General features: G+C 49.0%; 1 protein-coding gene and 1 non-coding gene across 2 annotated transcripts; one reads left to right on the top strand and one right to left on the bottom strand.

Moving 5' to 3' along the window:
- Nucleotides 1–455: 455 nt before the first annotated feature.
- Nucleotides 456–10,497, top strand: LOC148841487 (NACHT, LRR and PYD domains-containing protein 3-like). The gene is made up of 10 exons (XM_088915025.1): nucleotides 456–477; nucleotides 1,106–1,219; nucleotides 1,809–3,468; nucleotides 4,296–4,466; nucleotides 5,729–5,902; nucleotides 6,485–6,658; nucleotides 7,288–7,461; nucleotides 8,222–8,395; nucleotides 9,139–9,306; nucleotides 9,583–10,497. Exons 2-10 carry the CDS (start codon nucleotides 1,147–1,149, stop codon nucleotides 9,653–9,655), a joined length of 2,841 nt encoding a protein of 946 aa, XP_088771151.1. The 5' UTR covers nucleotides 456–477; nucleotides 1,106–1,146; the 3' UTR covers nucleotides 9,656–10,497.
- A 1,612-nt stretch (nucleotides 10,498–12,109) lies between these two features.
- Nucleotides 12,110–12,183, bottom strand: trnai-aau (transfer RNA isoleucine (anticodon AAU)). Its single transcript has one exon. It is a non-coding gene; the product is annotated as a tRNA-Ile (tRNA).
- Between the last annotated feature and the right edge of the window lie 15 nt (nucleotides 12,184–12,198).

Raw genomic sequence — 12,198 nt, forward strand, 5'->3', positions numbered from 1 at the left:
AACTGTCTCAAAACAGATACATATCAGGTAACGTTTATCGGAGCGAGATGTTAGTTCGCGCAACTAAAGCAGTTGTAAGTGCTGTTTTCTGAAGATTTCTGAAGTCGTAAAACTGTACTTATTGAAAATACTGTACGGAACATTTATATTTACTGAATCTAGTTGCCTCCCCCTTGTTCCCCTCCCAGTAAAAACAAGAAACTGGGCTTGGGTAATGGCATTGTTTTATTGACTGCCGTTTGGACGCGTTTAAGGCAGAATTGTAAAATACATCTGGCAAGTTACGAAAAATACTTCTACAGGTATGGACAAATTGCAATTCAGAACAATGCGCGGGATTTTATTTGCTTTATGCTTTATTATAGGAAATTGCTTAAAGCATAAAGTGGTCTTGCGCAAACTGTTTTTTTTTTCAAACTTCAAAACCCTTAGTCAGGATCCATTTGGTATTTGGTGGGCATAACGCACAGCGCACAGGTAACCGCTTCTCTGCTTTTATTTATTACTTTCTAGAATTCTATATAACAAGTGTAGAAAATTTGGGCTGTGTAGTTTTGTTGTGTGGGGTTAACGTTTACAAGCAGACGTGAGAGATAATACCGATCTCGAAGTTTCACTGTTGTTGCATCTTCTATACCAGGATTAATTCAAGAATATCGACCATTTCTTATACAGGAATTACCCACCCAATACCACGAAATGGATAAACGTTTATGAAATAAATGGGAATTTATCACTCGAGTTACCACATGGACAAATCCCTCGTATGTACAAGTCATGCTGTTTTAGGAAGCTGTTAAGAAATTAAAACGCCTTGGTAAAGAAACAAAGACTTGACTGTTTAAAATTAATTCTGTATAGCGAATAAAGCAACGCACCATCGCGACTTCAACAAACGACGTAATCAAGGAGAAACGCTTCCATTCACATTCACAGCCATGAGCTAACCTCCATGTATTAGAAGAGATGTAGACGTGATATATTTCTGAGACAGGAGGCGTCGGTTCTTTTAAACGCCACCGATATAAACGAATCAAGGAAGTGTGAACACGTAGAGGCGCGGGAAGTCAGATCTGAGGGGGTCTGATCAATTTTATTTCCGCAGACAGCGCCTGTCCAGGAATCCTGACCGCTCTCTTCAAGGCAATGGCTCAAAACCCGGAACCCGGCCGCCAGACTCTGAAACGGACGGCAAAATTTGCACCTCGAGTTCCGTACAGTAAGAACTCATCATTATTTCTGTTCCTTAATTATATCACAAGCTTGCCCTTTAACAGCAAGAGCAGCTGTGCGATAATTTATTTTTTTTTTGTCTGGGAAGATCATTCACAGCAGAAACTCCGACCACAATTCATAGTATACTAGTCCCAAGGGGGCCACAGCACACTGCCTGACGTACCAGCCCTATATAGCACAAGTACAAGGGAAGGAGTGCAAAGGGTTCCAGCCTGCAAAACAAGGAATTAATGGGATTTCTGAGGTGACTCCGGCAGGTTGAGCCCGACAGCACACTCATCACTGGCGCAGGTGGGGGCTGTCATTTCCCAGGCAGCGCTGGTGGGCTTGGGTGAATTGTAGAGGATTCCCCCCTCCTTCTCTGCTCCCGTCACCTCGCTTAAGACATGATCCGAGACTCACGATGTGTCCCTGTGCCCCCAGATTAATTCCAGCTTGACAGACGATTGCAAGCCGCCAAGTACATGCTTATAGAGCTACTGATCCCCTTGCGTTTCAGGGCGCTGAAATAATCTTGAATAATATTTCATCATCCCACCACTCCTACATGACTGACTCTGCCCTGTTAACAGGATACCAGAAGCTGCATAAGGCTGCCATGACCACCTGCAGCAAAGCCCCTGATGACCAGCCCTCCCTGGGCTACCTGTCCCCGCAAGAGGTGGTCTGCATCAACCAGTACATAGAGCTCATGGTTGTGCCACAGTCCAGGCCAGCCCCTCTGGACATGCTGGCGGCCGGCGAAAAACACGAAGGGTTAAAGACAGAGGAAGAAAGCACGGGGCTGAGCTCCATCGGGATAGAGGATTTCTTCACTCCGAGGCCAGGGGAACAGCAGGCAGCTAAAATCTTGGTGGCACTTGGCGTCGCAGGGGTTGGGAAGACCACTCTTGTCCACAAGCTTGTGCACGACTGGGCGGCTGGCAAGATTTCCCGAAGGTTTGCCTTTGTGTTCCTGTTCCAATTCCAGGAGCTCAACCTGATGGAGGAAGAGCTCTCCCTCGCCAGACTAATAGCAGAAAAGCATAAGCACCTAAAGCAAGGCACGGTCAAAGAAATCCTGCAGAGACCCGTGTCTGTCTTATTCATATTCGATGGCTTAGACCAGTACAAGCACAGCCTGGATTTCAGCCTGCCCTGCTCCGACCCGGACAGGGCTGTTCCTATCCCCTCGCTGGTTGCCAGTCTGATGTCGGGGATGCTCCTGAGCGGAAGCTCCGTTCTCCTCACAGCAAGGCCCGCAGCCGACCTGAGTGGAGCCAAGGTCGATCGGTACGTGGAAGTCTTGGGGTTCCGCGACCTTCAGAGACGGGCCTACTTCGATCAGTTCTTCAAGGACACTCAGCTTGCAGCCAGAGCATTCCAGCAAGTGGAGAAGAGCGACAGCCTCTACACCTTGTGCTACAATCCCTTCTTCTGCTGGATGGTTTGCTCCGTATTGAAGAAGGAGACTGACGCTTTGGAGTGCCGCCTGGAGACCATAAGCCAGCTGCTCTCTAACTTTGTCGCCTGCTTGGTCTCCGCAAGAGCCCGAGGAGAAGGGGCTCCAAGAGACCTCTTTCTCAAACTGGGGAGGATGGCTTATCATGGGATGTGCAATGGGCTCAGAGTTTTTCCTCTGGAACAGTTGGCAGCCTTTGAACTCCCGTCAGTTCCAGCCTCTCCGCTCCTGTCGGCATTCGTGCAAAGGGAAGCCAGTGGAGAGCATGCCGTGGTCACATTCCTCCATCCTGTAATCCAGGAGTTTTTGGTGGCTTGCTCCTGCTTCCTTGAACCATCGGGCAACATTGGAGAGGTACTGGAAAAACTGTCCTCCAGAGACAGGCAGGCAGAATTCTTAGATCTGTTCCTTGCTGGTCTTTCCTGTCCCTCGGTGAGAAGGCCCCTGGAGACGCTACTGGGAGAGTTTGAGAGTGAACCCCTCCAGAAGACCCTCAGCTGGCTCAAGTTCTCCCCTCAACAAGCCCAGCGAAGCTGGTCCAGAGAGCAATACCTGCGCCATTTTCGCTTGCTGTATGAAAGCCAGAGTGAGAGCTTGATCCAAGAGGTTTTCGGAAAGCCGGCGAGCTTGAGCGCCACATACGCGAGAATCAGCCTGCTGGACAGCTCCGCCATTGCATATATCGCGGGCCGCTGTGGAGACCTGGAGAATCTGCAGCTGAGCTATTCCCGTCTGACCGAGAACGTGACCAGGCAGCTCCTGCAGGCGTTCAGCTGCTCTCAGAACATAAAGTGAGTGCCCCGTCCACAGCGTCAGAAACAGCAGAAATACCACAGAATTGTAGAACAAGTTCCTACTAATCGGCAGCAGGTATCCATACATTACACCTGGAATTAACCTATTGTAAAAGCGGCCCTTGGATCGAAAGATTAATCCTAGATCTGGACCAGGTAAGTAAATGAGCAGCAGGTGAGCGTAGCAGAACGGTCAGAATGGAAGTCAGGAAACAAACACAGATCAAAGCCGGAGAGAGACAGCGAAGGTACAAGGCAATATCTGAAAGCCAAGGTCCAGGGAAGAAATCCAGGTGCGCAGCTGAGTAGAGCATGAGGGCGATCCCAAGCCAGCGTCGAGATAAAGCACAGACAAAACTTGGAAGCTAAGCAATAGCTCAGAGAGAAACTCTATAAAGGAGAAAGGAGCAGTGCTCGGTCAGACCTAAAGAGCCTGCTTCAGCAGGAGACGGGAAGGCGATTACTCACAGGCGAAGCGAGCTCTCTGTCGTGACAGCGTTTCTGCTGCAGCCGGCCTGACGGACGCATGGAAGGGGGCGTGTCCGTCTGCTGTAGTAGGACTAGGATTTACCACAGCGCTCCCCAGAGGACTGGCCTGACGTTACAATAATCCATTAATAAAGCCAGTAATCTATTACTGGATTTGTGGTCCAGTTATCTGTTTAGCAGAGGTTTTCTTAACAAGACACATCACTGACATCTGATTCGCCAAGAAACATTATATGAACATTAAAAGTTTTCTGTGTTTTTAATCATTCCCTGCAAATCGTTAGTGCTGCAGCAAAGTTGAGCCCTCGTGCCCCATTGTTCCCTGTGTTCTGCAGGCTGTCACACTGCCAGATCAGTGCGGAGTCCTGCACCCACCTTGCTTCAGCTCTGCGCAGTGGCAAGACAACAGACCTGGACTTGACCTATAACAGCTCCCTGGGGGACCTGGGAGCCAAGCGGCTGAGTGTGGGACTGAAGGATCCGAATTGCAAACTACGCACACTGCGGTAACACTGAGGCGTACATACTGCATGTGAATACTTCTTCATGCAGAAGAACGCGTGGGCTGTGAGGAGGCTAGGACTGGGGGACTGATCTGCATGCCATTTAGCCAATACTCTACACCTTCGTGAAAAAATAACTTATAAATGTTAAAATACTGTATGGAGATGCTGATTTTACATAGTTCTGAGCACTGGATGTTGTAGAGTCATTATTCTGTATTGGCTGCTGCTGTTTACAGTATTTCATGACAGTGTAAGAGTTTACTAAAAATTAAAGAATTAAATGAAAGATTACAAATAACAGAGAGACATGGGGGCACGGTGGTTAGGTTTGCTGCCTCGCAACATTTGGGGACCCAGGAACTCCAGGTGCTCCGGTTTCCTACCACACTCCAGAAACACGCAGGCAGCTTAATTGGCTTCTGGGAAAATGGGACTTGGTGTAAGTGTGGGTGTCTGTGTCTGTGTACACTCTGTGCTGGGCTGGTGTCCCATCCAGGGTGTCATGGGAGCCGGTCCAGGCTCCCGCGAAGCGTAGCTCAGGACCCTATGCAGATGGTATAATCCAGAAGTGACTGGAATAAGACTTCAAGGGAAACACAGCAGGAGCAGGACGGGATGACAGACAGGGGGGTGTGACGGCTGTGATCTGGTGCTCAGGGGACGTGGCTCAGGCGAACAAGTCCTAAGGTAGTCCAAAGGGGAAACCGGGGTGCAGTGCAGGGTCCAGGAGCTGGGAGATCCAATCTGAGACAGACAAGATTAAAACCGGTACGGGATCAGGAACAGGGACAGGGACAGTGAACCAGGAGGGAAAAAACAGTAATGAGGCCAAGCGCTCCGAGCCCCGGACTCAGCAGGACAGGACGCCATGATGAAGCCTATGCCCTCAAGCCGCAGATGTAGGGCGACTTGATGGTAGGCGGGCCTCCGGGCGTCCGTCTTCCAATGCAGATCCGGGAATAGCAAGAGCTTAAGTAAGGAGACAAAGCAGGGGGCAGGCGCATGTACCCAACTAAAATACGAAAGGGCCGGAGCGCCATTAAGAGGAGGGATTACGAGCGTGACACAGGCTTTATCCCAGTTTGCAACCCTTGCATGCTGGGATAGGCCCCTGCTCCCCCGTGACCCTGAGCCGGATGAAACGATGAGAAAACGGAAGGAGGGATCAGGAATAACAAGGTCCGTGCACGTTTGCTGCGCATTTACTGGAATCCTGTAGCGTGTGTGTCCTGCGGTGGCTGACGCTCTGTGCGCGTCTCTAGGATGGGGAGCTGTGGCCTGACGGCGGAGAGCTGCGCGGACCTGGCGTCCGCTCTCGGCAGCGGCTCCTCGGAGCTGCGGGAGCTGGAGCTGAGGGGAAACGACCTGGAGGATGAGGGGCTGATCCGGCTGAGTGCGGGACTCCGAGATCCCGGCTGCAAACTCCAGGCACTGAGGTAGCCTTATTCCCCAGGTGCTTACAAGCAGATCTGGCGGACATATCAGAGAGCCAGAGATTTTAGTGCCTGCTCTGTTGCTGCAGCACCCTGTCTCTTCTTTATTCCAGTACTGTGCTCTGTACATGGTCTTGGATCCCACATGGACCAGCTTGTAGACACCTCGCAGGCCAGATCTGCCTGTAGAAAACTTGGAAAGCGTGGGAGTGGGTCTTGATTGGAGAAGAAAGCCAGGGGAATGGCTTGAATCCCATTCATGTTGCCATCCTTATGGCTTTCAAAGTTCAATACCCTGCTGGCAGCTGTTTGTTCCACGACAGTTGCAACCCTCCCTGGATGACTCAGTAACCACGGGCATCCTTCCCTTTTTGATTGCACAGCAACGTTGTGTGCCGGAAGTGAAAACCGCACAGTGGAAACGGACTTGCATTACTCCCTCTAGGGTTCCTCTAGAGAGGGTGTACCTCTCAAGTGCAAGAAAAGTGGTGGAGGGTGGGGGCGGGGTGGCGTCAGAAGAACTCTGGTGGGATGCTGGTCAGATGAGCAAGAATGCCAACCGTCTCGCCTCCTGTGCCCGGGCAGGCTGGACATGTGCGAGCTGACGGGGGAGTGTGGGCAGGCCCTGGCCTCTGCCCTGCGCGCCAGCCACTCCGCCCTGCGCACGCTGCACCTGGAGAAGAACGAGCTGGGGGACACCGGGATGAAGTGTCTGACCACGGCGCTGGAGGACCCCAACTGCAAATTAGAGCACTTATTGTAAGGCATCCTCCAGCTGGGGGGGAAGGGGGGTAAGGGAGGAGGCACGGGGGATCAAACTGGAGTCATCCCATCTTCATGGAAACTCAGCTGTGGGAGGATTTGTGCCTTTGCTTGTGATGTATATGAAATCAGCCTTTAACCCATGGCTTAACCATGGCCATTGTTGCTTTTGTTGTAAATTGCATCTGTTTCTATTTCAGTTTTATTCATCAAATGACTGTTTTGTAAAGCCCTTGGAGATTATGATCTGAGATAAGAGAAACGTTACTGTATTCCCAAATCCAGCACGCAGCTGGTGTTTCATCTTCCTATTCACAAAACTGTGCAACTACTTCATGTGTTTCTATTAATCATATATAAGTCTAGTGTCTAGCACCTAGTGGCTTTTTTTGGTACAAGATAGACGTAGTTCAAGTATTTTGAATCACCTCAATCCAGATTTGTCCCTACAATCTCGAACTGTCGCACAATGAAATGTTAACACATGTTTTTGCCTTTCCTGATGTTTGAATTGTGCTTTTCCCCCTCCAACCACAAAGACTCCGCCAGACTCTGACACTTGCTGGTTTACAGAAGCGCCTGGCTGCTCAGCCGGCGGGCTGAGCGCTGTCCGTTTCCCTCTGCAGTCTGCACGACTGCTGTCTGACCACGGCGTGCTGTGAGGGGCTCGTCACGGCGCTGCGCTCGAAAGCATGCCGGCTGACGGAGCTGGACCTGTCCGTGAACGAGCTGCACGACTCCGGGATGTCCCAGCTGTGCGGCGTGCTCCGGCACCACAACTGCAAGCTGGAGAAACTCAGGTCATTAGGTCCATTTTCTAACCACTTTCTAACCACTGTCTAACCGTTTTGTCACCACTTTATCCAATACAGGGTCACGGGGGAGCCGGAGCCTATCCAGGCATGCCACAGGTACAAGGTGGGGTACACCCTGGACAGAACGCCAGTCCATCGCAGGGCAGACACAAACACACACTCACACCAGGGCCAGTTTCCCAGTTGGCAATTAATCTGCAAGTATGTCTTTGGACTGTGGGAGAAAACCTGGAATAAACCCATGGAAACACAGGGAGAACATACTGTACAAACGTCACGCAGGAGGTAGCACCCCGGGAATTAACCCCAGGCCCCCAGTGCTGTGAGGCAGCGATACAAACCATGACCGGAAAGGCCAGATACAAATCTATGGGTTGCAAAAGAAGAGAGGCATGCTGGGAAAAGAACACATCCGCTGGAGTTTCCTTCAAGATGAACAAGACTATGAATCACATATAAGCGAAGGCAGAAATGTCCAAAATACAGTTCAGCTAAAGTTTAAAAAATCTATGCAGAAGTGAAACATCTCACTTTTAGTTTTATTTCCCTGTCTGTACTCATGCCTTGGAAATTCTATTTTAATTTGATTGTTGTAATATTTTGCTCCCCAGCATAAAATAGTCCCTAGTGGCTGCTCCACAAATAAGAGTTGGAGGCTGTAGTGTGAGGTCTGGGGAAACTGAAATAGCAAGAGGGAAGCAGTGCGCTAAGAACGCGATCTAACGGGTGAGCATTGGGCCCACAGGCTGGCCCGGTGCGAGCTGACCAGCGGGTGCTGCGAGGAGCTGGCTGCGGTTCTGTGCTGCCGCAGCTCCAGGCTGAGAGAGCTGGAGCTGGGAGTGAACGAGCTGAAGGACGAGGGAGCGAAGGTGCTGTGGGAGGCCCTGAAGGATCCCCTCTGCAAACTGGAGCGTCTGGGGTAAGGCAGGGGGGCTGCGGAGACGCGACAGTGTGGTCCTTTTCAGGATCTACCGTACCAGCCGCAGGCTCCGGTGTGCGCAGTCGTGCTGAAGGAGAAACGAAACATCATCTTCATACTGTTTTAACTCCGTGTGTGTGTCTAAACGGACTAAAAATCAGGTAATAAACCTGAGATGCACAAACTAACGCCAGCCGCTGGGTAACAGAAGCTCATAAAAGCCAAAACCGATCCAACTACTATGCAATGAGAGCCTAATCCATTCTTTTGTAAGAAACCTGCACAGGATTTTCTGTTGTTTTAAGTTAAGTTCACTTTATTGGCCTTATACAATTTTTTGCATTAGGAATTTGTCTTTTCACATACCCCAGCTTGCTCTCCATGAGACACAGACAGGGAGAGAAGCTTGGGGTCAGAGCATAGGGTCAGCCATTTACATGGCACCCCTAGGGTTAAGGGGCTGGGGTTAAGGGCCTTGCTCAGGGGCCCAACAGAGTAGGATTCCTCTGCCGGCTGCAGGATTCAAACCAGCAACCTTCCAGCTATAGCTATAGGCGCAGCTCCTTAGCCACAGAGCCACCGCACTGCCCAGGTGGTCTTTTAAGTGGTCTGACAAGTGTTTTACCTCGATTGTTTGCAGATGCTAATTCATGCCAACATAAGAGTATGGATGCATTTCTCGATATCCCTTTTAACGAATGTCTGAAAGCCTTTACCTTTCCCGCTGTCTTTGCTCTTGTCAGCATGGAGCTGACCAACCTGACCGATGCCTGCGTGGGGGAGCTGGCCACAGCGCTCAGCCTCAACCGCTCCCTGACGTACATTGAGCTGAAGAACAACACCTTGACGGACGCCTCCGTCCCCACCATCATCAAAATGATCCAGGACAGCCCCACCCTCCAGAAAATCAAGTGAGTGGGAGTGAGGCGCAGCGCCCTCTACAAAATGCTGAACAAGGAGATGAAGGTCAGGCCAAAGTTAAAATCGCCCACTGCAGAGCCAATAGAGGAAGCTGACTGGTGGGTGGATTGGAAGACACCCATGGTCCCTCAGTCCTCTCTAGCTGCCCAGAGACCATTTAAATATTGAGATAGTACTGATGGTTGTGGGGGAGGGAGAGGAGCAATCTGTGCTGTTAATGAAACACAGTGCCATCTCTAACCCCTGTCTCCGTGTTCCCACCACAGCGTACGCTACAACGAGTTCAGTGAAGAGGCACTAATGGAGATGGATAACTCTGGCTGTGATATCGAGTACTGAGAGTCTCTGGACCGAATGCCACAGATCCTACACTCACCAAATTAAAAAAAAGCTTTGTTATAATAATGGTTTGTGCGCTTTAGCAGTGCTGTGCCGACAAGAGCTTTAGGTGCCTTCACTGGGTGCCCAAGCGGAATGTAGGCAGCTTGGGAATGGCCAAGCCTGCACAAATTAAAAGAAGCATCTCTGAAAGACATGTTGGACGTCTTCAGATCCCCTGCTTGGCTGTCTACACCAGACCCAACTGTGACTCAAAAAGCCAAGCTTCCAGATGTCCTGGGTTTGCGTCGGCTCCATTCAGAGGCAGTTGGTCTTCCGCTGTCGCTATGTTTGCAAAATTGTGTGAATGTGTAATTTACCCTGTCCGTTTTGAAACCCATCTGATGAAACAAGTTGTAGGTTTCTTGCGGTTACTTCATTGCAACACTGCAGCCGAAACCAACACAGTTCTGTCCAGGACTGTGCCTCTCTTCTGCCTTTACTCTGCCACACTCTGTAAGCAGTGCAGGCTGGTCCATTGGTGACACAAGGCCAAGTGTCAACGCTCTGTCAAACTTACAGGAAGACCCCCTCAACACTCTGCAAGCAGCTTGCAAACAAGACACTGCAGTGATCAGCCAGTTAGGATAGTGGGCATTGAGGAGAGAAAGCCGTTCAGTGTCTCACTGTCTGCTCAGACTTGTGGCAAAACCTCTGGCTTGCAAAAAGATTAAGATCAAACTCGTAGGTTAAGCTTCTTCTTTGAAAAACAGCACTATGACCTTCGGGGCTTCCTATGTTAAATCAGGCCTGTTTATTTCGGGATAAAATAAAAAAAAAATAAAGTCTGAAAAGTGAAATGATTCCCTGTTTTGGAGACTCATTTTTGCCTTTGAAAAGCCTGCCTGGATCACCGTCATGAACTGAACATGTGTATCTCAGGCAGTAAAACGTCACGCTACGGTTTGCAAATGGCTTTTAGTGATGTTTAAGATATTGAATGTATCAGTAGCGTGATACATGTGATGATGACCAACCTCTTCTGTAGTTTAAGTGAAAGTTAATAACATCTGACTACATCCTATGGGACATTATTGAATATTGCCTGAGCCATAACTATTATATACTGTTAGGGGTATGTAATAATTTGTTAGAAATGTTAGAACATGATAAATAACATGCTAATAGTTATATGGATTCAGATAATATACAGCATAGACAGATACTTAAAGCAAAGTATTGCCCTTCACACCAATATTATTTAATCCCAATCCATGCACCTGTCTGTCATGTATAAGAGACAATGCCAAATAAGGGATGAAATCTGAGCGTTCTGTTCTGTACATTCACACACAAGTCATTTCTCAGCTACTGTACTGTATATGCCTGTTAGCAGTGTGTATGTCCCTCCATCCAATTCAGAAGAGTGGAGTGGTAGCACTATGGCTAAGGATTTGCAACTATAGCTTGAAGGTTACTGGTTCAGATCCTGTAGAATCCTACTCCCTTGGGCCCCTGAGCGAGGCCCTTAACCCCCAACTGCTCCAGGGGTGCTGTATGAATGGCTGACCCTGCACTCTGACCCCTAGCTTTTCTCTCCATGCCTGTGTGTCTCACGGAGAGCAAGCTAGGGTATGTTAAAATACAAATTCCTAATGCAAAAAAATTGTAGATGGCTAATAAATCTTATAATTCAGAGTCACTGCTGAAGCTGAAGCCTGTCCCAGCAAGCAAAGGGCTCAAGGCAGGGTCCAACACTCACATCAGGATGAGCAGATGGATCCCTAGGTCTGGAACTGAGCCCAGGGCTTCAGTACCATGAGCCAGCGATGTTTAACCACCCGTGTGTGTATGTGTAGCTCCTTACAATATTGGCCAGTAGCGCTATATACATTTTCACCTGGGTGATACACTAAACACAAACCCAAGAAAAGAAGATCGAAGTGTGCAATAGTAAGAAAATTGTGCAGGACGCAGAACACAACTCTTCTTTGCAGCCAGCAGCCAACAATGATGCATCTTGGAAATAACTGGACTGCTGAAATCAAAACTAAATATTTTAATGGACTTGCAGATGGAAAAAATACTGCAACAAGCTGGGAGGTGAAGGTTATTTATCCTTATCTGGTGTTTGAGCTCAAAATAATTCAGCACAGATTTAAGCTCCAACTAACAACTGCTAAATTCATAGCGATTTCAATGTGATTTCACATTCCAGTAGGCGGAATATAAGTATTAGTATAGGTAAACATCAGAACCACTTGACAGAATCGTTCTGCCACGGTCAGCAATACTTATAGAGAGCTGGCGACATCTTGTGGATCGTTTGTACAACTGAAAACCGGCCTTTTCACTGTTTCACTCAAACATGATCTACAATACATACATTGTAATTAGTAATTAGTAATACACTAAAGAAAGAAAATAACAGCATTTGACATATAGAACAACAGAGGGAGGGGGAAAAGGCAAACGTGGCCCGTACGGGGATCGAACCCGCGACCTTGGCGTTATTAGCACCACGCTCTAACCAACTGAGCTAACCGGCCTTGCATACAGACGAC

Source organism: Atractosteus spatula, chromosome 1, assembly GCF_055471065.1.
Source record: "Atractosteus spatula isolate fAtrSpa1 chromosome 1, fAtrSpa1.hap1, whole genome shotgun sequence".
NCBI lineage: Eukaryota > Metazoa > Chordata > Actinopteri > Semionotiformes > Lepisosteidae > Atractosteus > Atractosteus spatula.

Bases quoted from the DNA above. Each gene is read 5' to 3' on its own strand.
- LOC148841487 (XM_088915025.1), top strand. From the start codon at position 1,147: ATGGCTCAAAACCCGGAACCCGGCCGCCAGACTCTGAAACGGACGGCA. The intron at 5,903-6,484 runs GTAGCCTTATTC...GTGCCCGGGCAG, and splicing joins TGCAAACTCCAGGCACTGAG to GCTGGACATGTGCGAGCTGA. The intron at 8,396-9,138 runs GTAAGGCAGGGG...TGCTCTTGTCAG, and splicing joins TGCAAACTGGAGCGTCTGGG to CATGGAGCTGACCAACCTGA.